At 48.2% G+C, this 22,760-nt stretch overlaps 1 protein-coding gene across 6 annotated transcripts in view; it reads left to right on the top strand.

Moving 5' to 3' along the window:
• fgfr2 (fibroblast growth factor receptor 2) overlaps positions 1-14,375 on the top strand; it is a 38,308-nt gene extending 23,933 nt beyond the window's left edge. For all 6 annotated transcript variants that reach the window (XM_076019049.1, XM_076019050.1, XM_076019047.1 and 3 more), the window contains 8 exons: positions 1,927-2,048; positions 2,878-2,988; positions 3,573-3,763; positions 5,052-5,174; positions 6,332-6,402; positions 10,285-10,422; positions 10,928-11,033; positions 12,540-14,375. In XM_076019049.1, the coding sequence (XP_075875164.1) occupies positions 1,927-2,048; positions 2,878-2,988; positions 3,573-3,763; positions 5,052-5,174; positions 6,332-6,402; positions 10,285-10,422; positions 10,928-11,033; positions 12,540-12,704 (1,027 nt within the window). In that variant the 3' untranslated portion in view covers positions 12,705-14,375. The remainder of the gene's footprint in view (positions 1-1,926; positions 2,049-2,877; positions 2,989-3,572; positions 3,764-5,051; positions 5,175-6,331; positions 6,403-10,284; positions 10,423-10,927; positions 11,034-12,539) is intronic.
• The last annotated feature ends 8,385 nt before the right edge of the window (positions 14,376-22,760 follow it).

The following is a 22,760-nucleotide window of genomic DNA, read 5'->3' on the forward strand; positions in this document are numbered from 1 at the left end:
GCCGTCTGCTTGATTGTATCCCATCAGCCAAACGGTCAGATGGGCGTTGTTCTGAGAGGGGAGTTCCATTAACGCTTAATGACAGCAGGAAGCGACGGCTAACTGGGCTGTAATGGCTGCGGTCGGTGGCTGAGATAAAGGCAGCTGCTGATTCATCTGTTGCGGTTGTTTGTAAAAAATGACCTGAACTTGGCACCGCGCCGGCAAAACTGTCTTGTTGTGTCACACTGTCACTCACGCGCGGGCACCACACATGCCGCCGACGGTGGCGCGCAAAGCTGCGCTAATTAGCGCTTAGCGCTTGCGGCCCTGAACCCCGCGTGCTCGCCTGAGAAGTGTTTGCTTCGGCTCATACCAGAGGAATTAGCGCCGCTGAGGTTTCGGGTTAGTCACAGTTGCAACAGCCTGTGATAAACTGTAGGGTGGACAGCTCGGGCCGTAATAGTAAAATACACACTCGGGGCATCTGGTTTGCAGAGAAAAAAGGGGAAAATCCCAAAACCTCAAGCATAGAGGCCTGTGTTGTGTTGAAAAGAGCTTGGGTAATGCATTCTACTATCACTCGCTCATGAAAAAAAAAAAATGTCACAGCTTCAAATTTTAATTGACAAAGCCCATTTCTTTTCTCAGACGAATCAATCTCTGTACATCACTCAAACACAGTTTGTTTTTTCAATCGGCCGTCTTTCCAGTGCCCGGAGGGATCATGTTGTGATTGCAGACCATTATGGAATGCCACCGTTTGCTGTTTTTTTTTTTTTTTTTGTGGGGGAGGAAAAATAACATTGATTATGTGCGGGTGGACGGACAGAATGGCTGCCATTGAGCATGGCGGGTCTGCGTGGACAGACGGGGGATTGTGTTACTACAGCAGCGCGCCGGCCTCAGGCTCCGGGCTTTGCAGCGCCCTGCGCGTGTGTTTGCATAGCCGGAACGCCGGAACGCCAGGCCTTAGGGGCGGCGCCTGCATCTGTCAATCAAAAGGAAAGAAAAAAAAACCATTGATGGTGTACTGATGGTGGGAAAGGTCTGCTTCAATCGCTCAGACTTACAATATGCACTCGCCGGCCACTTTTTTTTAGGCACACCATTTTAATATTGGCTCCCATTACCTTCTGTGTTAAGGTATTCTGCAGGCCTAATTGGAGCAACTGACTTGATTCTGACCTCTGACACGTGTCATTGACAAGTCATCTCTCTCCACTGACTGCATGTTGTCAGGGATGGTTGTGCCAGTTCAAGAGCAGCTTTGTGAAACACAAAGAGCAGCAGCCCAGCGTGTTCAGAGTAACTTCAGTCCCTTTTCTTCCCCGACTGGGATGCCATTTGTCCTAACAAGCGATTAAAGTAAATAATAATTTAATAAACTAATACTAATACGAATACTATACTAAAACTAACCGTTCTGTACTGTCCTCTCCAGCATCTAGAGTCACAGGTTAACATGTCTGGGCTAAGTGCTAAGCTAAGCTAGGCTCTATCTAATGAATATCAAGTGTGTATAATGGAACATGCCAAAGCAGTATAAACAGCTCCAAACATGAGCCTCTGTCTGGGTTTATCAAACTGATCGTGCCTGCCCACCTCTGCCCTGTTGTGGCCTGCGGAGCAAATACACCGTTCACATAACCCCCATCTGATAAAACAGAGAGAGAGAGAGAGAGAGAGAAAGAGAGAGAGAGGGACAAGGAAAGAAAAAAAAGCTGCCTTTGTGAAACCTGGCCGCGTGCCCGACCTCATTCCTCGTCTCGCTCCCGTGCGCTCCACCTTTGGTTGCGCCTTCGATGAAACGGTACATTCCGAGGTTGATCGGGTTAACTTTTACATTTCGGCCGTTGTGCAGCTTCTTGTTTGTTTGGTTTTTTTACTCAACCCCCCCACCCCCCACCCCCCCATCTCTCTCTCCCTCCTCTCCAACCGCTGCAGGTTGACCCTGGGCAAGCCCCTGGGCGAGGGCTGCTTCGGCCAGGTCGTGATGGCCGAGGCTCTCGGCATCGATAAGGACAAACCCAAGGAGGCGGTGACCGTCGCTGTCAAGATGCTGAAAGGTGAGCTAAACCCGTGCGCACCTGCTCCGTGATCCTCGGCACATTTAATACACGGTTTATGCTCTGGTGAGGAAAGTGCAGCGTAGGCTCTGGACGGACGGAACCCCCCCAGGGGGGCGGCTCTGATTAGTGTTTGTCGTTATTGGTGGTTGCTGAGTGAAGCCTGGAGAAGGAGGCGGGGCTCAGGGGAAAGGTAAGGGGGTTAGGACGGCCGGTTAAATAGCTGACCCTGGAGCAGCAGCTGGCTGGGGCTCAGTCAGCGGCCGCACAAAGAGGCAAGTCACAGACACCAGCAGCACCGCTACTATTAATGAAAGCAACAGGAGAGTTGTGGGGGGGTGGAGGTGGGGATGGAGCGAGAGGGAGAGAGAGAGAGAGAGAGAGAGAGAGAGAGAGTTAGATCAGGTGCAGCGGGAAGCTACAGGGACTCACCTTGGCGGCGGAAGCGTGCTCTCTCAGAATGACTCCAGGTCGGGTAATTGTGCAGAGGAATGTGGACAATGTGGTTCTGGCTGTCTGCGTAGATCCGCTGGCTCGGTGCAGGCTGCCTGTGAAAAAGGAGCCCGTGCAGCAGATAATGAGTCCAGATTGGATGCCTTTAATTCCTCCTCGCCCGCTGCACCCCCCCCTCCCCCCCCCCCCCCCCCACACACACACACACACACACCCTGGCACTGAAAGGATGCCTCTGTAATCGTCCCTCTCTGTGCTGCAATTTCAGCCCTCGCTGTCTGTCAGCCGGCGCTTAATGAGAAGCACCTACGAGTCAATGTGACGTCTTGAGGAGGTCGGGGATCTGTATGAACTTTGGATCTGTGTGTTTTTTCAGATGACGCCACGGAGAAGGACCTGTCTGACCTGGTGTCAGAGATGGAGATGATGAAGATGATCGGCAAACACAAGAACATTATAAATCTCCTGGGGGCCTGCACGCAAGACGGTGAGTAGAGTGGGTGTCCACCGGGTGACCCTCCCGGCTGAGGGGAATAGAGAATTCTTTTAATTTTACAGCTTCCTGCTTTTTTTAATATGCGGTGTTATTGTGTTTTTTTTTATGTGGAAACCATTGTTTGTCCAAGACACCCAAACACAAGTTCTTCTTAATTCTTTTAAAGGGACAAAACTTATGATTTATTTTTCTTTTGTAAATGCATGAATGCATGAGTTGAATTGAAAGTGGAGACTCTGGCCATCTGCAGTGCTATTTTCCATACAATGTGGAAGGGTTTAGTTGAGGCAAATGGTTCTTGAACTGAACTGAAGAGAAGCAAAACATAGAACAAACTAGAACAAGCCCAGTCGCCTCAGCGAAACCCTTCTACATTAAGACGACCTGGACGACTGAGAACCTTCACAGATTTTCCACACAGGATCATTCGGCTTTGAGCGAGAGTCGCCTCTGATGTGCTGTTAAAAATTCACTCTGAGCTCAGGGTCGCTTTTTTCTTCTTCCCTCTCAAAGGGAATCGTTGGTGAAATCGCTCCCGAGCTTGACGCGTGTCTCTCTCTCTCCTTCCCATGCAGGACCCCTCTATGTGATAGTGGAGTACGCCTCCAAAGGCAACCTCAGGGAGTACCTGCGAGCCCGCCGGCCGCCCGGCATGGAGTACTCCTACGACATCGCCCGGGTCTCGGACGAGCAGCTCACCTTCAAAGACCTGGTGTCCTGCACGTACCAGGTGGCGCGGGGCATGGAGTACCTGGCCTCGCAGAAGGTGGGCAACGAATGAGGACCCCCTGCCGCTGCATTGTCTTGTAACCTGGGATGTTTGTTTTTTTTTCTTTTTTGGTGCATCAGGAAGCATGCATGTGCGCCACAAGCTGCGTTTCCATTATAGTTTTTCGCAAAATAAAAGCGATATTTCTAAAATTTCAACAAAGCACAACTGCAATTTACAGGTGTTTCCTTTGAATAGTTTGAAGCACATAAGCCGTAATTCTGGTAAAATCTCGTCCCGCGAGAGTTACCAGAATTACGCTTGCGAACGTTTGTTTACGTTTGTTTGCCGTCAAGAATGGTTGTTATATTTTTCTCTTTGATTGCTTGTATAAAATAATCCGTCTCCTCCTCCGTCCAAACACGACGGGACATTTTTTCCTTGAAGTGAACCGGTCACCTGACCCCCGAAAGTGTTTCCATTACACTTGCGATATACCTCTATGTGGATACGTCTGAAAAACCACCTCATGAGAGCGTCAGAACCTTTTAGCCATATTTGAGAGGTTTTTCAAAATGTAGCCGTTTCCACTGCTAGTTTTTTATTGCGATATTTATATCTAGGTTTTGCGTAATTCTAGGGGTCACGGTAACGCAGCCACTGTGAGAACCGTAGTCTCCCAAAAACACCTCCCTAACCCCCCCGCCCAAATCCCACCCCCACCCCCTCCACCACTCCCCAAAACCGCATTGTCTCGTCCGTCCCGTCCTGCGACAAAAGCCTCTCTGTGCGGGAGAATCGAGAGGTCTTCACACAATGAGGCTGCGGCCACGTTGGCCTGAAACAGCTCCTCACGCTCGCTCTCACCGTTGGAATGTGACAGACCGCACTGTCTCACACGCACGGTGGGGGGCAGGGGTGGGGGGGGGACATGTACATGCTGGCACATGCGTATGGACGCACGCCGACGCAAGCGGCTCTGAGCGTAACACGCTGCCCCCCCCCCCTAGCCACCCGGGGGTATGTGAGGAATTCTGATGTATCTGGGCACGTTTTGTATGCGTGGAGTCACAGGTCTGGAGATTTTTCATGCCATTTCACTTTTTTTTTAATTCCGTATCGTGGGAACAATAACTCACGTCTGATGACAAAATATTCCACGTGTTCCTGTCGACAATTTAAAAGATGGGCAGGAAGAAGATCTTATGCTAACAGCCCCTTTCTGAGGCTTCGAAGGCAAACATAGCTGCAGCTTTGCAAATCAGCTGCTAACCCAGTGCGAACGTCTTCTAATTCATCCAGCAAGCAACTAAATCTTTACCTCCTGTTTCCCTCTCCATCGCAGTGCATACACAGAGACCTGGCGGCCAGGAACGTCCTGGTCACCGAGAGCAACGTCATGAAGATCGCCGACTTCGGCCTGGCCAGAGACGTCCACAACATCGACTACTACAAAAAGACGACCAACGTGAGTCCCCGACTGTCCGCTGGGCGTGCACTTTTAGGGACTGAGGTGTTTTTTTTGACAGTTCAAATCCACCTCTTTCTCTTCTCTCTCTCTCTCTCAATTTTTTTTCCTTCCCTCATCCAACCTCCTTCATCTTCCTCTCGCCGCTCTCACCCTCGGCCCGGTGTCTTGGCAGGAGCCGCAGGTTCCCAGGCGGCCTGTGAATGTAGCGCTTCTGGGTTTGGGTCGGTGGGGGTGTGCTGAGGGGGCTCTGCCTTGTTTACCCCCTCGATCTCTTTCTGCTTTAGTTTCATAGACACTTACACAATTAGCCAGAAAGAGAGACGAGAGTGAAAGGTGGGGGGGGGGGGGGCTTAAACATAATTGACGTCTCCACAGTGGCCCAGTGGTGTCTTTCTTTCCCAGCGCCCAGCGCCATTGATCGGCCCCGTCCTCATTGGGTATGCATGGGTGGCTTTTCATCGCATGCACAATCACGCTGAGAACTCGGCGGCCGCAACAATACGGGGACGATGTTGACGGTAATGATGATGAGGGTGACGGCACGCAGCCACGATGACCGTCGCTCGCGCTGGCTGCACCGGTTTAGGGCCGAACCGGGCTGCAGGTGCTCCGTCGCCCTGTTTGGTTACAGACCGGAGGCTTATCTCTTCTATTGCGTCATCCTCCGTTAAAAATCCAGCATTTAGGAGGACAATACCGTTTATCTCACATCCCCGACTTAGCGGTAATCTCACCGGTCGTATGTCAAAACAAATTGGAATTTACAAGACTTTAGCCCAGGTGGTCGTTTAAGCGTCTGATAAGAAGATAGATTCTCGCTACGTTGACTCGATTCTGCCTCGCCACTTGATTCTAGTTTTTTTTTTTTGTTTAGTTTTGTTTTCTTACGGCAGCGTGGAGATAAATGTCCCTTTTATCAGAGAACCTGTTTATCAGGTCAATCTAAATGTCCCTGCGGGGAAATACTTCTCCTGGAGCGCTCGCTAACACACCTTCTATTTCCCTGTCTGCCTTCCCGCATTCGTCTTTCTAATGAGAGCTTGCGGCGTCCGAGCAAGAGAAGGGGAGAAATCCCAGCGGCGAGTGTTGCGCCATCCGTGACTGACCTGCCTGCCTCTCTCTACCCCCCCCCGCCCCCCCTCTCCCCCCTCCAGGGTCGTCTCCCGGTGAAGTGGATGGCTCCAGAGGCTCTCTTCGACCGGGTCTACACACACCAGAGTGACGTGTAAGTGTGCGCAGCAAACCGCCGGCAACGCGCTGACCTCCCACACACACACACACACACTAAGCGTTTTTGGTCTACACTTAAAAGCATGTGTGTTACCGTGCTGGGCTGGAGTTGTGTAACAGCTTGTCAGATGATCTCGAGCAAAGAGAAAGCGTGATAGAAATTTAATAACAAGTAAAGGAAAGTTACAAAGACGATTGTTTTAATGCGCTGACTGATTGGCCGATTGCCAGCCTACAACTTTCCATGTATTTTTCTACTTAACAATTGATTTCCTCTTCTTTCTTTGGGTTTGCTATATCTTGGTATTGTGTAGAGGTTGATTATCTGTTATTATAGGGGATTCGTAACGTGGTTACATTGTAAAGTCCACGTTTTTTGGTTGTGTTTTGGGGGCGGGTTAATGATGCAACCATGCATTGCTTTTGCTGTGATGTTCTGGCAGCGTCTAAAAATTCAGCTTCATGCCTTCAAGCTGCTCTTTTTGGATCTAACATTGTGTGGTTCGTTCTGTATCTGACTGCATATGTTCACATATGATCGTATTAACTGAACTAAAACTAAAAAGCTATCTGGCCACACACACCATGCCAGACTGTGCTAGACACACGCGAACGCGCACGCACACACGGTCCCCTGGTTTCTGGTCTGTTTAATGGTGGGAGTCCAGCCGTCGGACCAGACTGGGTCAGCGGTCGAGGTGTTTTTGGTGCTGCGTTGGTCAGCGTTAGCTTGTCTGCAGCGCCCCCAGGCCTGATCTGTGGCAAAAGTGAGGATTTCACGCTAGACTTGTAGCCAATGCTGTGTTACTAATCTGAGCGGCTTCAAAGGGCCCTTAGAAGGAGTCCACCATCTCCTCCTCCCTCCGCTGTCTCCCCTCTCCCCTCCCCCGCTGCCCACCTCGGCCTCGGAAGTCTCCAGTCCTGTTTGGGCCTTTTTTTTTTTGCACAAACTTTGAAGGACGACCCCCCCCGCCCCCCAACTCCCCCTCCACCGCTCAGGCCATGTCACTTTCCACGTTCAGCACTTTGAGACCGTGTGGCTCATCGTTTAAGACCGTGATCAGTGCAACCTCCCCCTCCCACTCCCCCCCCCCAGCTCTTATTTTTATTCATGTGGTATGTGAATTGCTGACCCGTCTCTGTCTCCCTGCCTTCTTTTTTTTCCCCTCCTCATTCTAAAAACAGAACAAAGGAAGAGCGTCCCTCTGTTTTGGGTGTTTGAGTCTCATCGGTTCTGACAGCATCTCTCTCTCCCCCCCCGCCCCTCCCTCGTTTTTTTTTTTTTTTTTTTGAAGCTCGTGCTTCAGACACTGGCGGCAGAAAGCGCATGTGGCAATTAGACAAATGCGGCGCAGCGCTGACTTCGGGGGAAAGGAGATTTTGCGCGTGAGTCAGACAACAGGAGCTCACCCAACGTGGTGCTTATCCAGTTCAGCGCTCTTGATGTCAAATCCAAGTGCGCGCCGCGCGTTGCGCACAAGTAGCACGTGCTCGCAGACGCGACGACCTTCGTGTTCCATAACGCGGCACCAGTCAATAAGCGGGGCGGCGACGCGGGGCTTAATAGTGCAGCGCAGGCAGTGGAGTGGTTAGCGCAGTGCTCTCTGTCAGCTCACTGCTAATTACATTTCATCACTCACTTTTAGAGATTGGCTTTTTTTTTTTTTCTCCCACACGGCGCACCAAGGCAGAATTGTAAGAGGAAGGAGAGCGACTGGGGGGAGGCGGAGGGTGGAGGTCGGCCCACAATCAGACATCACCAGAGGAGCCGCGATCCATACATGACATCAGATTAAATGAATACATGAATTCCAATGAAAGTCGCCCCCGTGTTGTTTTGACAAGTGGGCCCCCGGGACTCAGTCCTGGCAGCGCTTAGGTAAGGGTTGAAGTCTGGGCCGGGGCTCAGCCGCAGCGGGACGGTGGGGCGGCTGTGCAGATCCCACTTTCATATAGAAATGATGAATGTGAGTCTTTGAAATCCCTGAGCGTTGTTCAGAGCCGAGGTCGCTTTCATGTCGGATGGTCCGGGCTCTCTGTTCCAATGGGCGGAGAGGTGCTAATGTTTTCTCACCTTTGTTTGGTTTGGTTCACTTTCGCGTTGCACTTTTGAAATCGGACCGAAGCGCCGGGACAGAGTAAGGCGGTTTGAACAGCTGCTCGCTTTGGGGCCGGCATGAACCGGAAGGAGCGCTGAACAGAGAAAAACCAGCCCAGAGGTACTAAACAAGAAGTTCTTATCATGAGAAAACGTCAATAAAATATAAATACGTAACCATTCTGCGCTACAATACAGTTTTTTTGTTGACTGGTAGTCTTGGCTGTGAAGGTTCTCAGTCATCCAGGTCATCTTAACCTAGAAAGGTTGAGTCAGGGCAACTGGACTTGTTCTTGTGATCTTGAAGACGTTTCGCCTCTCATCCAAAAGGCTTCTTCAGTTCCCAGGTATTTAACCACTGACTGGTGGTTAACTGGTTGTTTGTGATGCACTCACCACAATGTCATGAGGTAGTGTTGCAGTAATGGAGACTGCTCTTGGTCTTGAGATCGGTCCACAGACCACTTTTACCGGGTCTCAGTCTCATCTCAGCCTCAATGCTCCTTTTGTCCTGGTCTTGTCTTGGACTTCAAAAACCAGGCAAGCTGGTCCTGGTCTACTGTGGTGTCATTATTATTACACACCCTTCCTCAAGTGCGACCAATAACGTGTCTATTTTAAAAACCATGCTACAATGTAAATTTACTGCATTTTACCACGTCTCCTCTTCCCGAGCTGAGTGACTTCTCTCGCACGACCCAGTATGATGGTTTTTTCTTCCGCAATTCATGCTAGTGGTCGTATTCTGTCGATTCAACCAGATCGTAGTCTCAGTCAAGGCGGTCTTGGTAGCGTTTTGGTCCCGGTTGAAGGCTGTCTTGACTACATTCCTATCGTCAGCTATCGTGACCCCCCCGGGAGCGTGCTGGTTTGTTTGGCGAGTCAAGCCCCGGTGGCTGGCGGACGCTAACCTTTCTGCGGAACGAGACACCGACAAGCGACTGAGCGACGGGTACAAAGTGGCACGGAAACCGTAGACGGAGTGTGTCGACAGGCAGAGTGACACAATGCGGCGATAGAAGCGGGGAGAACCAAACCTGAGGCTGCTTGTGTAAACAGATGGAGGAAGTGATAAAAGCCGCCTGACCGTGCCGAGCTGCGCCGCTAACGTCTGGCTGCGCGAACACACACAAACACACACGGACACGAGTGTTTGAAAGCGTGTCCGTGTGTTATAATTCAGCCCTTTGTGCTGGTGTGAATCAAGCATGCTGTCAGTGCTTGAGTGATTTATTGGAGGAAACCATGGAGCCGCGGTTGCCCATATAAACACGCAGCGCGGGACGCGGATGGGCGTCAGTGGCGTGGAAATCGCTCGTACCCAACAGCCGGACAGCAGGATGAGGAAGTAGTTAACAGTTAATGGTCGCTGGCTGTCTCTGGACCTCTCCCGCCTCTTTTGTCTTGCCGTGGGTGGTCCGCTTGTTTGTTTTGGTGTGGTGTGAGTGCAGAATGCCAGCCTGTGTTAGGTAGCCAGCCGGACACAAAAGCCATCTTTGAGCTCGGGGCCAGAGTGGCACTGGGAGCGGGGTTCGCACCACAAGCCACCGGACGGCAGAAAGAGGGCATTGACATCGCCTCGGCCGCGCAGTTGAAGTTGTTTGCAAATTTTTGGCCGGATGACTGAATGTAAATGAAGGGTCAGCCGAGGGATAGCGACACTTATGAGGACCGACGGGGGAGGGGTGGCTGAGAATGAACCGACGTCACTTCCTTGATTTCTCAAGTCTAATTCTGTCCTTTTTTTTTTCTTCTGCTTCTTCTTCTTCTTCTCCTTAGCTGGTCTTTCGGGGTGCTGATGTGGGAGATCTTCACCTTAGGAGGCTCCCCGTACCCCGGCATTCCCGTTGAGGAGCTCTTCAAGTTGCTCAAAGAGGGACATCGCATGGACAAGCCTGGCAACTGCACCAATGAGCTGTGAGTATCTGACTTTTTGCTCTTTCGCCCCCAAACTCTGCTGCCATCCCCGCCTCGGTTAGATCCATGACTGTGTGTTCATACTGCGGCGCCCGTGCACAGCTGCGACTGGCTGCTATCACTGTCCCCGTTCACAATGAGTCCTTCTGCAGTCGGTGGGGGGGGTGGGGGGGGGACAATGGCACAGCTCTGTTCCGCAGCAAAGCCGAGAGTTTCAATGGAGAACAAAGTCGAGCCTGGCACAATAGCGTACATGAGCTGAAGATCGAGACCCCGCCCCTAACGACAGAACACATGTAAATGATCAGAGGGAGGTTGCAGCCACTGTTTTGTTTTGGGGGTTTTGTTATTGTTTTGATTTTTGACTGACTGAGTCGCTATGATGAGTGAAACACAGCAAAACTTCAAATCAGAACTTTGCTTTTCAAGCTAGCCGCTAGCCTTCTTTTAAGGCCATTAGCCTTTTTTTTTTGAAGTAAACACAATGTGATTTCCTGTCCACCAGGTACATGATGATGAAAGACTGCTGGCACGCCATCTCGTCCCAGAGACCGACCTTCAAGCAGCTAGTAGAAGACCTGGATCGCATCCTCACCCTCAGCACCAACGAGGTTAGCACACCACTTTTCTATTCTTTCTTTCTTCATTTTTTTTCTTTCCTTTTTTTTTTGGAAAAAAATAAAAAATTCCTCACACCGTTTCACACTCCTCGCTCCCCATCCCATAAATCTCCTGGACTCAGGGCGGTACGAGTTCTTGCTACACTGATCCTGAGATTTCCTGGCGAGAGGGAGCTCAGCATTTAGGAACAATAAAATTCAATAATAAAGCGCATTCCTGCGCTCAGCAATATCCATCTGAATCCAAACTAAATCAGGCTCCTGCCAGTGCACACAGAGTTCAGCACAGAAAGCGCTTCAGAAGCCCCTTCGTGGCCATGTTGCTTTTTCGCGAGGCGGGGAACCGGCGACCGGAGGAATGGCCGCTGATTCGATCCAGACCCGACGTGGCCGCCGCGGCCCCGGTGAAGTTGGCCAATCGTCACGTCCGAGGCTCCGCTCCTTCGTAACGGCCCACGTGTCCTTTCCACCTCCCTACCCCCCCCCCGTCGCTGTCTTCTGCGATATCCGAGGGCCGAGCAGAATAGAGGCCGTCGACGGAGAGCTGTCAGGACTCGTCTGCTCTCCGTCGAGAACTTGGGGAGCGCGCGCCAGAAAAGCCCAATGTTGAGTTTTTGAACTTTTGAAAATGTAATAAAGCGCTCCCCCCTATCCCCCCTCTGCCCCAAACCGCTGGCAGATGTGGAGGTCTTTAGTAATGCGAGCCTTCTCGTGTCGAGCTGGGAAGCCAGCGCTCATTTTCTGGAGAGAAAAAAACACACACACGCACAAATACCCTCCTCGCCTTTCTCGTCGAAACTAGTCCCAAAAAACAGCCGTGAAAGACAAGCAGGGAGGCGGGTGGAGGTAGTGGGTGGTGGGGGGGGTTTGAAGACCAGAACGCTGGACTGATGTAAGAATGAGTGGCGGCGTCTCTTTGTGTTCCCTGCGTCATTTCTTTCTTTTTTTTTTTTTGATCGGGCCTCTTCCTGTGCCAGCGCATTTTATTTTTTCCAGATGTCCCTTCGTGTTTATGTTGGGTGTTTCAGTGTCGGATGTCACGTTTTGTTTGGTCGGGACTTGGAATGGTGATGTAAAGGGATGTTGTAAAAGCCGGGGTGCCACATCTATGCGCCGTCGTTCCCTTCTTCTTTTTTTTTTGTATCTGTTCCGCGCAAATTTAATTCCTCCCCAACTTCCCAACCATACATGGTCCAAAATCTACCAGCAGCTCTGCCCTGCTGTCTTAACCCCAGTGCTGAATCAGTCAGCAGCAGGCCCATCAGTCCATTCTTATTATTCCAGCAAATGTTATCATACAAAGCCTGTGTTTTTTTCGGCTCCCTCTTCCAAATCCTCCCAGGGTGGATTGGTATGGTTTAAATAAATATTAATGAAACTAATACGTTTTGACCATCATCCGGAAAGTCCCCGCTCTTGCTGAATCGCTTTCTGCGCCGTCGGTTTGCTCTCTCGTCGGCTACGTATTTCATTGTTTGCCCCCTTTCTGGTCGACAGGAGTATTTGGACCTGTGCGCCCCGGCAGAGCAGTATTCCCCCAGCTTCCCCGACACCCGCAGCTCCTGCTCCTCCGGCGACGACTCCGTGTTTTCCCACGACCCGTTGGCGGACGAGCCCTGCCTGCCCAAGTACCAGCACATCAACGGAAACGTCAAAACATGAGCCTCATCGAAGGCTCCCGCTTGACCCGCCTTGGTCTGAACCCCTGAATGTCTCTGAACACACACACACACACACACACACACACACACACACACACACACACACACACCGAAATCCTCCAAACCTCCTGCACCATCCAATCCTCTTCTGGCTCCCAGTGGACTAACGGACCCCAGTCGGGACTGGGCTGGTGGCAGAGCTGCTGTCACACGCTAATACTGCCATGCACACATGCGACACCGCCACATGGTCACATGACGTCTTAAAGGAAATGGCAGGGATCCTCCAGAAGCTGTTTTTTTTTTTTTCTTCTTTTGGTTACTGACTGAATGAACTGCGGACCCTGCTTCTCCTCCCCCTCCGCCACCATTTGAACACAGACTCTTCAGTGTGGTTCTCATGTTCACAGCCACAGGGTTGATTTCCCTTCTTTTTCGTTTCGTTTTTCTTTTTTTTTTTTTATTATTATTATTTTGTTGTTGTTGTTTTTAACAAGACAGGGTTTGTTGTTTGGTGATCCCATTCCAGCGGCTGGCATTCCAAGACTGTTATTTCGCTCCTGGAGGAATGTATGGTCCAAACTTCAAAAAACAAAAAACAAAAACAGCAAAAAGAGAAGAAATGAGAAGAGGATGAAGAATAGGAAAAAGGACTAAAAGACACCTCCGACTAATAAAACAGAGGAATAGAGGGAAAGTACTTGTAGATACTGCCCTCTGGTTTATTTTGTAATATTGATGCATTTCTTTTCAAATTTCTTGATGAATCTGCCCAATTCTGGAGAAAAGAAAAATACACAGTAAAATGTATAGTGCTGGGTATATTTGTAAATATATTCAAATATGTATAAATATATATTATATATTTACAGTGAATTATTTTTTGTATGGACTTCAAAATAACCCACTACCCTTCCCTCCCATTTTTTCTTTTGTTTTTGAGGTTACATGTCCAGTATCATGCTTAACACAAACACACACACACACACACACACACACACACACACACCACACACCACACACACCTGTCTGGCTCACTCAGTAACACAGTTGGGATTGGCTTTCAGGGACTGAGGTAACATGTTAATTTATTGACTCGTGTTTTTTTTTTTTTTTTTTTTTTTTTAGATGAAATTTTAAAAAAACAAACGGAAACACTATGACAGGAATGATGACATTATTAATGCTGATAACTGAAATAATCCATGAAATATATGGTAATTTAAAGTGATCTTTCACCAGTAACATAGGAAAAGCTATTTTAGTGAGTTTGAAAGATCCAGGTTTTGTAAGTTTTATATATGAATGTGAATATTAAGTTAAAATTTTTAAAAAAGTGTACATTTTATAGTCAGCTAATCCCTTTCTTACCTAGATGTTGATGCCATTTCTATCCAGTCATTTTACCCTTTCTTAGCTTTGCTTTAGGAGAAAAAGATTTATTTCAGGATATTTATATTTGATTGAAAGGAGATCATTTGGAAACATCTACTAGCAATCCGCTCCCTCTTTAGGCTTAATATAGATTCCAAATTTACCAGAATTTTAAAGCTGAAAAAAGAAAGTATTAAATCATTCATGTGCTTTTTTTTGTCTTTTTCTACTGGACCAACTTTAAGATGTATTTTGCAAGTGTTTATGTCACATTTGTGAAATAAATGATGGAAATCTCTGTTTTTGTTAAATGTGCTGTGAGTACCAAGCATTGCAATATTACCATCATGTCTGGAGAGGCTTTAGCTGTCATAACTGAACATGCAAAGAGGAATCAACTTTGATGGCATGGATTATACACTTTTTTTTTTAACTCATTTGAATTTGCAAGGTCACAGTTGAAAGTGTTTTGGATTATGATTGTTTTTTTAATAGTTTAGAACAAAAGACAAGTGATCTATTGCATGCTTTTCATTCGTCTCATTGCTCTCCATCAGCTGTGTTTTAATGTTTCTTTTATCCCAATCAGTTTTCTAAGTGAACAGGCAATCATTGTTATCTAAATTTGTCCTAATTTGATCAGTCACGCTTTGTTAGCCTCCATGCAAGACTAATAGAGGCTCAGATTAGCAGATTGATCTCTCCTGTCTGTGTTATCACACCAGATTTAATTCAACAGAGTACTTTCTTTTTTTCATCTGATTTAATGTGTAGCCAATCAAAATCTATTTATGAGCAAATGTGATTGATAAAGCCCTGGTTGCACTGGGTAATCAAGCATATCAACCAGACCATTTTCACTGGTGATTGGAATTCCGCTCCTTTAGTGAACCAGATCATTTGGCTCAGTTCAACAGGAGGAGCCAACTCTTTCGACTCCCAAAAGACTCCTCATCATTCACACCTCAAGTAATTCAGCCACATTTAGGGCTGTTTTTAATTTTGGTTCTATATCACTACAGTTATTCAATATAAACTTAATACTGAAATTCTAAAAATTAAAAGAAAAATATCAAATATAATATTCTAATATCAAATTCATGGACTCAAATATCTTGTATTAATTACCGGCCACTGTCACTCTCTGAAACTACACAGTGAACCGGGGAGTATTTACTTAAGTAAAGCAATAGGTGTGTGTGTGTGTGTGCGCGCGCATCTAAGTATACAAGCTTGTAGTAAAAACCCTATAGTTTCATTCTATTCATTCTACCAGAGCTTCGTTGGGACCAATATCTCAGGGTGATGGAAAGCCGCCAACTTGGTTCTTTAGGTGCAGGACAGAGTGTAGCCTCAGGAATGAGGATGGCGGGCCTTTAGAATACACAGCTCAGGATGTTTTGCCGTGAATCAGGAGGATGATTATAGAATCTCGAGCGATGAGAACGACAAGAACGCGTTATTAATCGAAAGCCGTTATGATCACTGAATGCTTTTTGATAACACCTTAAGAGCTTCTGCTTTCATCAACAACATTTCCTCGGGTCCTGAATGAGAGATCATAAACAACACAACAATCACAATGTTTGATTGAAGTCGGGCTCATCAGATAAGGGTCCGTCCACTGGAGACGTTAAAATGGCTCCATCCTGTAAATAATATTGGATCAAAGTGGTGCGTGGGCAAACCGACAAATCTACCATTTACTGATACGCTGTCAACAATAATAGGAGAGCCACGGTATGGTTTTTCTCTGTAAACAACCAAGCCTTAATACAAATCTGGATCTCCTCTCTTATCAAGTTTGTACTTGCTCTAAATAAACACACGTACACACTTACACACACACACACACACGCACACACACACACACGTTCCAGGTTTTTCTCCATTGGACAAGTTCCCTCATGTCTTCCGGAACCTGGATTGGAGGGAAAAGTCAGTCGAAAACATTCCTGTTTTTTCACAGAATCAGGGGGGAAGAGAGCAACTAGAGCCTCGTAAGACTGGAGGGGGATTGGAAAGAAAAGAGTGGCAGCGAAAAACCACAGCGGCGTACACCCTCATTAGGGGCGGGAAGGGGGAAGGTGAATGGAAAGGCAGCCGGATATCCGTGCAGACTATTGCTATATGCAGACTTTTGTCACAGGGTTTACCCTATCGCGCTGCCAGTGACACATGCAGACGCGGAGGTTGCAGGATGGGGTAAAGGCAGGCAACAAGAGAAACAACAGACAGAGGATTCAGATTCATTAATATTGACGAGATGTGCTTTGAGCCGCTGTTGCAGTTTTGCGAGATTAAAGTTTTGTCTGACATCAGCAGTGTGACGCAACAGCCTGAGCTATTTCAAGGGACACACCACTGGTCCTGTTAGCGTATTGATAATGATGCAATGGGTGAATAAACAATGGGTTACGTATGACCTCACTTCAGTCATTATCCAGTGATCATGCGGAGGCAAGCGCTGATTGGAAACAGACAGCGCTGCAAGGGCCTCGCTGTTACATCAATAGCCGGAGTCGTAGAGGAAAACACGTTTGTTGACGGAGGCCCCTGAAGCCCAGCGTTCAAGCATTTCCTGTGTGTAAATACAACACTTTGTATTGAAGGCAATTTTTCCACGTGCGGCCGTTTTTGTCAGGTTTTAGGTAGCAGCCAGGAACACGGTTCCTCAGTAATGATCCATTTACTAAAAACTTGCTAAAACTAAGCCCAGTCTGGAGCTAAGGTCACAAAAGACTGGAACAAATTGAATCTGTGTGCAGTTAGTGTCACTCCCAATGTTGTACTTTGGGTAAATAAATTACTTTTATATCAACTAACATTAACATGGTACAATGTCTGTTTGTCTTCGTAACTTCCCAAAATTGAGTAAAGTCTGTCCTTTACTTCTTTCACTTAATTCACATTGTTACAAAATGTATACTAACACATGCAGCTTTAGGGGGGGGGAAAGCCTTTTGTGATGTCACAAAAGGCACTGATATCTATCCCGAGAGATCGTCAACACATCAGGCCAAGTGTGCGTTCTGCCCTCTGAGACCACCTCAAAGCTGCCGCGTCTTTTCCCACTTCCAAACATGTGGATGTCTAAGCTGGATGCCAGAAACACACATTTTTGTATAGTAGGGTTTGGCCAACACATGCAGAGATAGTTTAAATAATCTATAATCAACAATGCAAGCAGGAGCGTGGAATAAAAAAACAGGTGTGAATATGGGTATAATATGGCCTTTTTTAATATGCTTACCATCAAACTTCTGGGAATTCCGTCTGTTTAAGGGGTAATGTATCTTCACCGCGCCACTCACAGGCCTGACCTGTGTGCTACAGTAATTTTACGTGACAAAAGAACCTGCCCTGCCAGTAATGTTATGATCTACAAGTATGCATCATAAAAGTTTAAACCATCGCCGTGTGTGATGATGATGTTGCACATAGTTCATCCATCGCGTTATACGCAGTGCAGCTCCATTAAAATGAAAGTGTAGCTTAAGTAGGAACCATGTAGTGTAGTTTTGTTGGAACCATTAGTGCTGCTGGTTTGCAGCACCCATTTGTAAAGCAAACGCATTTCCATTTTTTTCATTAGTTAATTTTTTCTTCTCGTGGTACCAGAGAACCCCCCCCCGGGACTCTCGGAGCCACCATCCATTCCTGCCGACCATTGATAAACATGACCTGCTTGGCCCAGTCAAAGCTCTAAATGAGTTTTTCATTTTGAGGGCTTTTCACTCCACTCGCTCCTAATGCCCCCCAGATTAACCCACTGACCTTCAAATATTAGCTCTGAATGTGGCCGGGGAGACGGGGCGGTGGAGGACACAAAGGCCACTTCTTCAGCAGTTTGTGTACGTCTCAAATTTCAGCTTGTTGCTCGACCCAGAGTGTCAAAGACTCATCGCGGAACTCGGACCTAAAAGGCATCTGGCAGTCTGACAGACTGATGGACTGCCGGCCGCGGGACGCTGGGGGTAGGGGGCGGGTGGGTGGTGGGTGCCTGACATTTTGGGTGGTGTAAGTGATTTCCATGATGATCCGGCTGTTTCTTCCTGTCCTTCCTCCTCTTCCTCCTCCTCCTCCTCCTCCTCCTCCTCCTCTGTGTCCTTCGTCCTGGTCCCGTCCTCGCTCGCCTCGCCATCTGGTGGGGCCTGGTGTGTTTGCACAAGGCTCGGCCCTCTGGAATGTCAACACGGGGCTTTGTGTGAAGCCAGAGGAGCCCATATTCACTGGAGATAAGACCCCTCCAACCCCGGCAGCGGAGGAGGAGGAGGAGGAGGAGGCTGCGGGCCGCAGGCGTGAGGGTGACTTAAAGTTTAACAAAGCTGCCAAGGGACTGCTCTGCCCGCAGATTAATCCCGCTTTCTACCCCCCCCCGGAGTTCGGCCCTGCTCACCAGGCGAGGCCGTCACAAGTGGAGCAAAATGGCTCATCCAGGTTTGACGGCTTCCCTCACGTTTTCCACACACAAATGACAATGTTGTCATTTTATTTCCTGCATTTTTAAGTGTTTTTCTCCCCCCCAAAAAAACACTCTTTTTTTTTTTTTCTTTCCTGTCAGGGCCGCCCTTCTCAGTCTAACATTTACGCTGAGGAGCTGATAATGAATGGTTCATCGCCAGGTCAGCACTCCGCGAGAGGGGAGGGGTCCACTCGTGTTTGATGAAGGGGCATGCGCGGCACCATGGTCTGGTTCTGCATGGAAGGATAAACAAGTCGGGTGTGGGACTGCTGAGAGTGGATGTGCGCCCTTTTTGCTGCCCCTCAGGATCTTCTAAACATTTGGCCGTGGCGCCATCGCATCTGGACGAGTGCGACCGTACGAAAGAATAAAATGAAATCGCTGACATTGCGTTCGCGAGGGGGCGTGAGGTAAGAGCTCTTGAAACGGAGAGCAGCGGGATAAACTGTTTAGAAGAGACAGAAGACGCTGCCAGAATTAGCACGAGCAGCAGTCCGAGGGAATGGCTTCACCAGCGTCAGGTTTAATTCGGTGGCCCGCACCGGATACCTTTGCTTCCGCTGATCCAGCGCAGACACCGAGGCTCACTTTGCCCCATCTTGTTCGGAGCGGCGAGCTCCGTTAGGCCCGGCGAACGTGGTGCGCGCCTTCTAATGGGTGTGTTCCGCTAGCGGGCTTAGTCATAATGTTCCCTGCCTGCCGATGCCAGTTACGGCACTCACTCCGCCGGTCAGCCTCATTCCCCCTGCGTCTTGTCTCCGCGAGCGGTGATGTCATTGGCATCAGAAGCTGTGAACCCTGACGCACGCTCAACGTGCTCTGCCAGCGTTGCCAAACGTGGGATTTCCAACGGCGCAGGGTTTTTTTTTCATTCTCACCGCAAATAAACCGTGACTCACACAGCTTAAGGTTAATCTGGGCAAAAAGAAAGAAAGAAAGAAAAGAGTTAAGACACACACAAGCGTTCGATATGAGTGCTTTTCTTTTTTTCGTAATAGGGAGAGGTGTCTCATTGCCTGCTCGCCACTTCAATATCATTATTCATTATGGGCCAGACATTTTCTGAAAAAGTCTTAAATCATGGAAGACAGCCCGCCCTCCCCCCCACTCTATTTTGGCACCCTTTTGCAGCTAAGACTTAAGATTTATGCATTCAACCTTCTCAACACTGAATTCAAAGCACCTAAAACGGTCAAACTAATCTTGCAAATTCACTTGAAGTCAAATACTTCTTTTGTTTTTTGAGTTTTGCGCCTTGATAATTCCCATTGGCTTGCATTAAAATTAAGATGTGCGGCTCACGTTGGCATGCAGCGTGAACTGTTTCTTTCCTGCAGAAGGTCGCGCTTTCATGACTTTGTTGACTCACCCGGTGTTGCCGTATTAAAAATGCTTTTCGGGAAAAGTCACCAAGGGCAAACAACGCAAGCCAAGTTTACAGACAAAATTGCTGTTTAGCTGTTTAGCTTGGAAACTGACAGAGAGCTGAGAGCAGACTTTTGACAGTCGAGAGTCTGTTGCCTCCTCTGGCCTCTGTGTCAGCCAGGATGGAGATATATGGTTATGTTCATGTAGGACAATTAACCACTCCAGGACCGAAGCCCAGAAAAAAAAAAAAAAGCTTGTAAAAAAAAAAATAAAGCGCTCATAAATGATGTTTAATTGAAACTGTGCAGGAGGGCAGTTCGTCAGAGCAACGGCTCCCAGGGGCGCACGCAAACACACACACACTCGCATGTGAGTGCACACACACGCAAAATGTTGCAACGTAGGAGGAGTAACAGGAAGAAGAACAAGAAGGGAAGGGGAACAAGACGCAGGAAGTGGATCAAGGGAAGCTATGATGGATGGTTCATCTGCTGAAATGAGAGAATCGCCAAATGCGTGTTGCAGAGCCAAAATGTCTTCCGTAGGAGGCGCTGGGGTGCACTGGAACTCTGATTTTCAACTTCCGCGATAGAAGAGACGATGCTTCGGAACGCTCAAAGTTGGGATCTGAGAGTCCCGCGCACTGAGGACAGTTTTCCCACCAGCGAGGTTTTTACGTACTCAGCTGCAAATGTTAGCGCCTGCCTTTGCCGGGGAGGGCTTGTTTTCTCAGCGGGCAATTGATCACCACAACAATGCACTGGTGACAGATGGAGCAATAAATCACGCCCGTCGTAAATCACCACGGGAATCCTCGTCCCCCCTCTCACCTGCATCACTGCTGCCAGCTTCACAGCGAGCCTACTGTTCCTTTGGATAGCATTGCCGCTCTTTTTTTTCCTTCACCCCCTTTCAACATTTGTCATTTTCAGAAATACCTTTGAACAAACGTTTTTGTTGGTTCCACCTGAACTCATCATGCTCTCCCTGCCCCCACCCAATTGCATTCACCTAAATGGAAGGCTGGAGGGACGGCGCGCCGCCTAAACCTGGGGAGGGGGAGGGCAAAACGGAAAGTTTTCCTTCTTTACAGTAAGGCGATCATTAAATAAGTGTAGTAGTGAGTGATGTTCCACTATAGCTGCCTGTCTGCTGAGGAGCAACAAGACCTGCTCTGTCCTGCCCGGGCAAGACGGGATAATTATAGCTCCAGACTTAATCACTTAGCTCTGAGGCCTTTAGTCGACAGCGCCTTGCCTCCTCGCCTCTCTCTCTCTCTCTCTCTCTCTCTCTCTCTCTCTCTCTCTCTCACTCTGCAGGTTTGCCGCCACCTGCCAACAGCCAAGTGTTTGCGACATCCCGGGGTTGTTGCTTTCCTTCATTCGTGGAGACAATGACGGGCGGGGATGGAGGGAGGAGAGGGAGGGAGAGCGCCGCGGCGGAGGCGGTTCGTACATGCACAGGAGGGGCAAACAGTTCAAGGTGTGCTTGCAGGCCTCAGACACATAACACACACACAACACACACTGAGTTTTGGGTTCACTCTCAGGTTAACATCCATCTTGTCTTGGCTCAACACGTTTGTCCATTTCTCACATTTTCTGCAAGTGTGTTTGAGCTCTTCAGAGTGAATTAGGCCGGATGCAGTAAGTCTCAAGGACTCACAGCTGTGGATCAATAATAAACCGTTCAATATGATTACCCTGCACATATTTTGCAAATGCCTTACTTTGAGATGGTTTGTAAGGGTTGAGCTTAGGGCTAGGTTTGGGGTTTATTCTAAGTGTTGGGGTTGGGAAATTTTTCAAGTTTTCTTTTTTTTTTCCAGAGGTACATGTAAACTCATCACATTGAACTGGGCAGCATGGCTCATCGGGTTAGACAGCTCACTGTGATGCAGGAGACCTGGGTTCAATTCCTGAAAATCCCCCCAAATTTTATTCCCACCCATGACCGTTGCATGACAGACCCAGGTTTGATTCCTGTTCAAGGAGAGTTCATGTGTGTTTGGAACTCTTGCGAGCCTCTCATTTTTTTGGCACCCAAAAAAAAGATGAAAAAAAAGACGTCCAAAAGTCAAGGGGGAATGACTTTTCCCCCATTTTTTGGACATGGAGATTTTGTTCTTTTTTTCATACTAAACTATCAAAGAACAGTCTTCCCTGTATGTTTTGGGCTGATCCCAGAGTTGTAATTTCTTTTAACCTGCTCATGTCAGTGAGTCTCAGACTCATTGTCAAGTGTTTTTCTTCATACTATAGTATATATAATATAGTATATATATTTAGTATATAGTATGGTGAGACTTTGCATTGTACCACTCCATCTTGTGCTAAACTATGAAAGGAGGGTCATTTCTGTGAGTTTCAGGCTGAATAAAGACTTAACAAAAATGTCTTCAGATTTTCACACGTTGAGATTTTGCTTGGAACAAGACGGTCTCATGCTTAGCTACTCTGCATTTGGAAATGATTAAAGTGAGCTTCTTTTGTCCTGGAAAAATAAACAAAACAGAATTTTTATTGTCACTATGTCCGCTGGTTAAGCATGCATGACTATTACCCGGGGGTCTGGGGTTCAAAGCCCGGCCGGCCCCTCTTCACCATGCCACATTCTGGCGTCGTCGGCGGGATCCATGTTGCACTGGGAGTGGGTCCATGGATTCCTCATGTGTGACCACCTGAGCAGAGCACGAGGACGTGCTTGTGAGAAGAGGGGGGCGAGATGTGACAGTTGATGGTCCTGTCATTATGCCTCGAATTGATCATGCGCCCTGGCTGCTTGACCAATGGGATATCCCTTTGGCTGACTGGTTAAGTGCGCATGACTATTACCTGGGAGTCTGGGGTT

The sequence above is a fragment of the Nelusetta ayraudi genome, unplaced genomic scaffold (assembly GCF_046127955.1).
Source record: "Nelusetta ayraudi isolate G7.1 ecotype Tasmania unplaced genomic scaffold, CSIRO-AGI_Nayr_v1 ptg000008l, whole genome shotgun sequence".
In the NCBI taxonomy this organism is placed as follows: domain Eukaryota; kingdom Metazoa; phylum Chordata; class Actinopteri; order Tetraodontiformes; family Monacanthidae; genus Nelusetta; species Nelusetta ayraudi.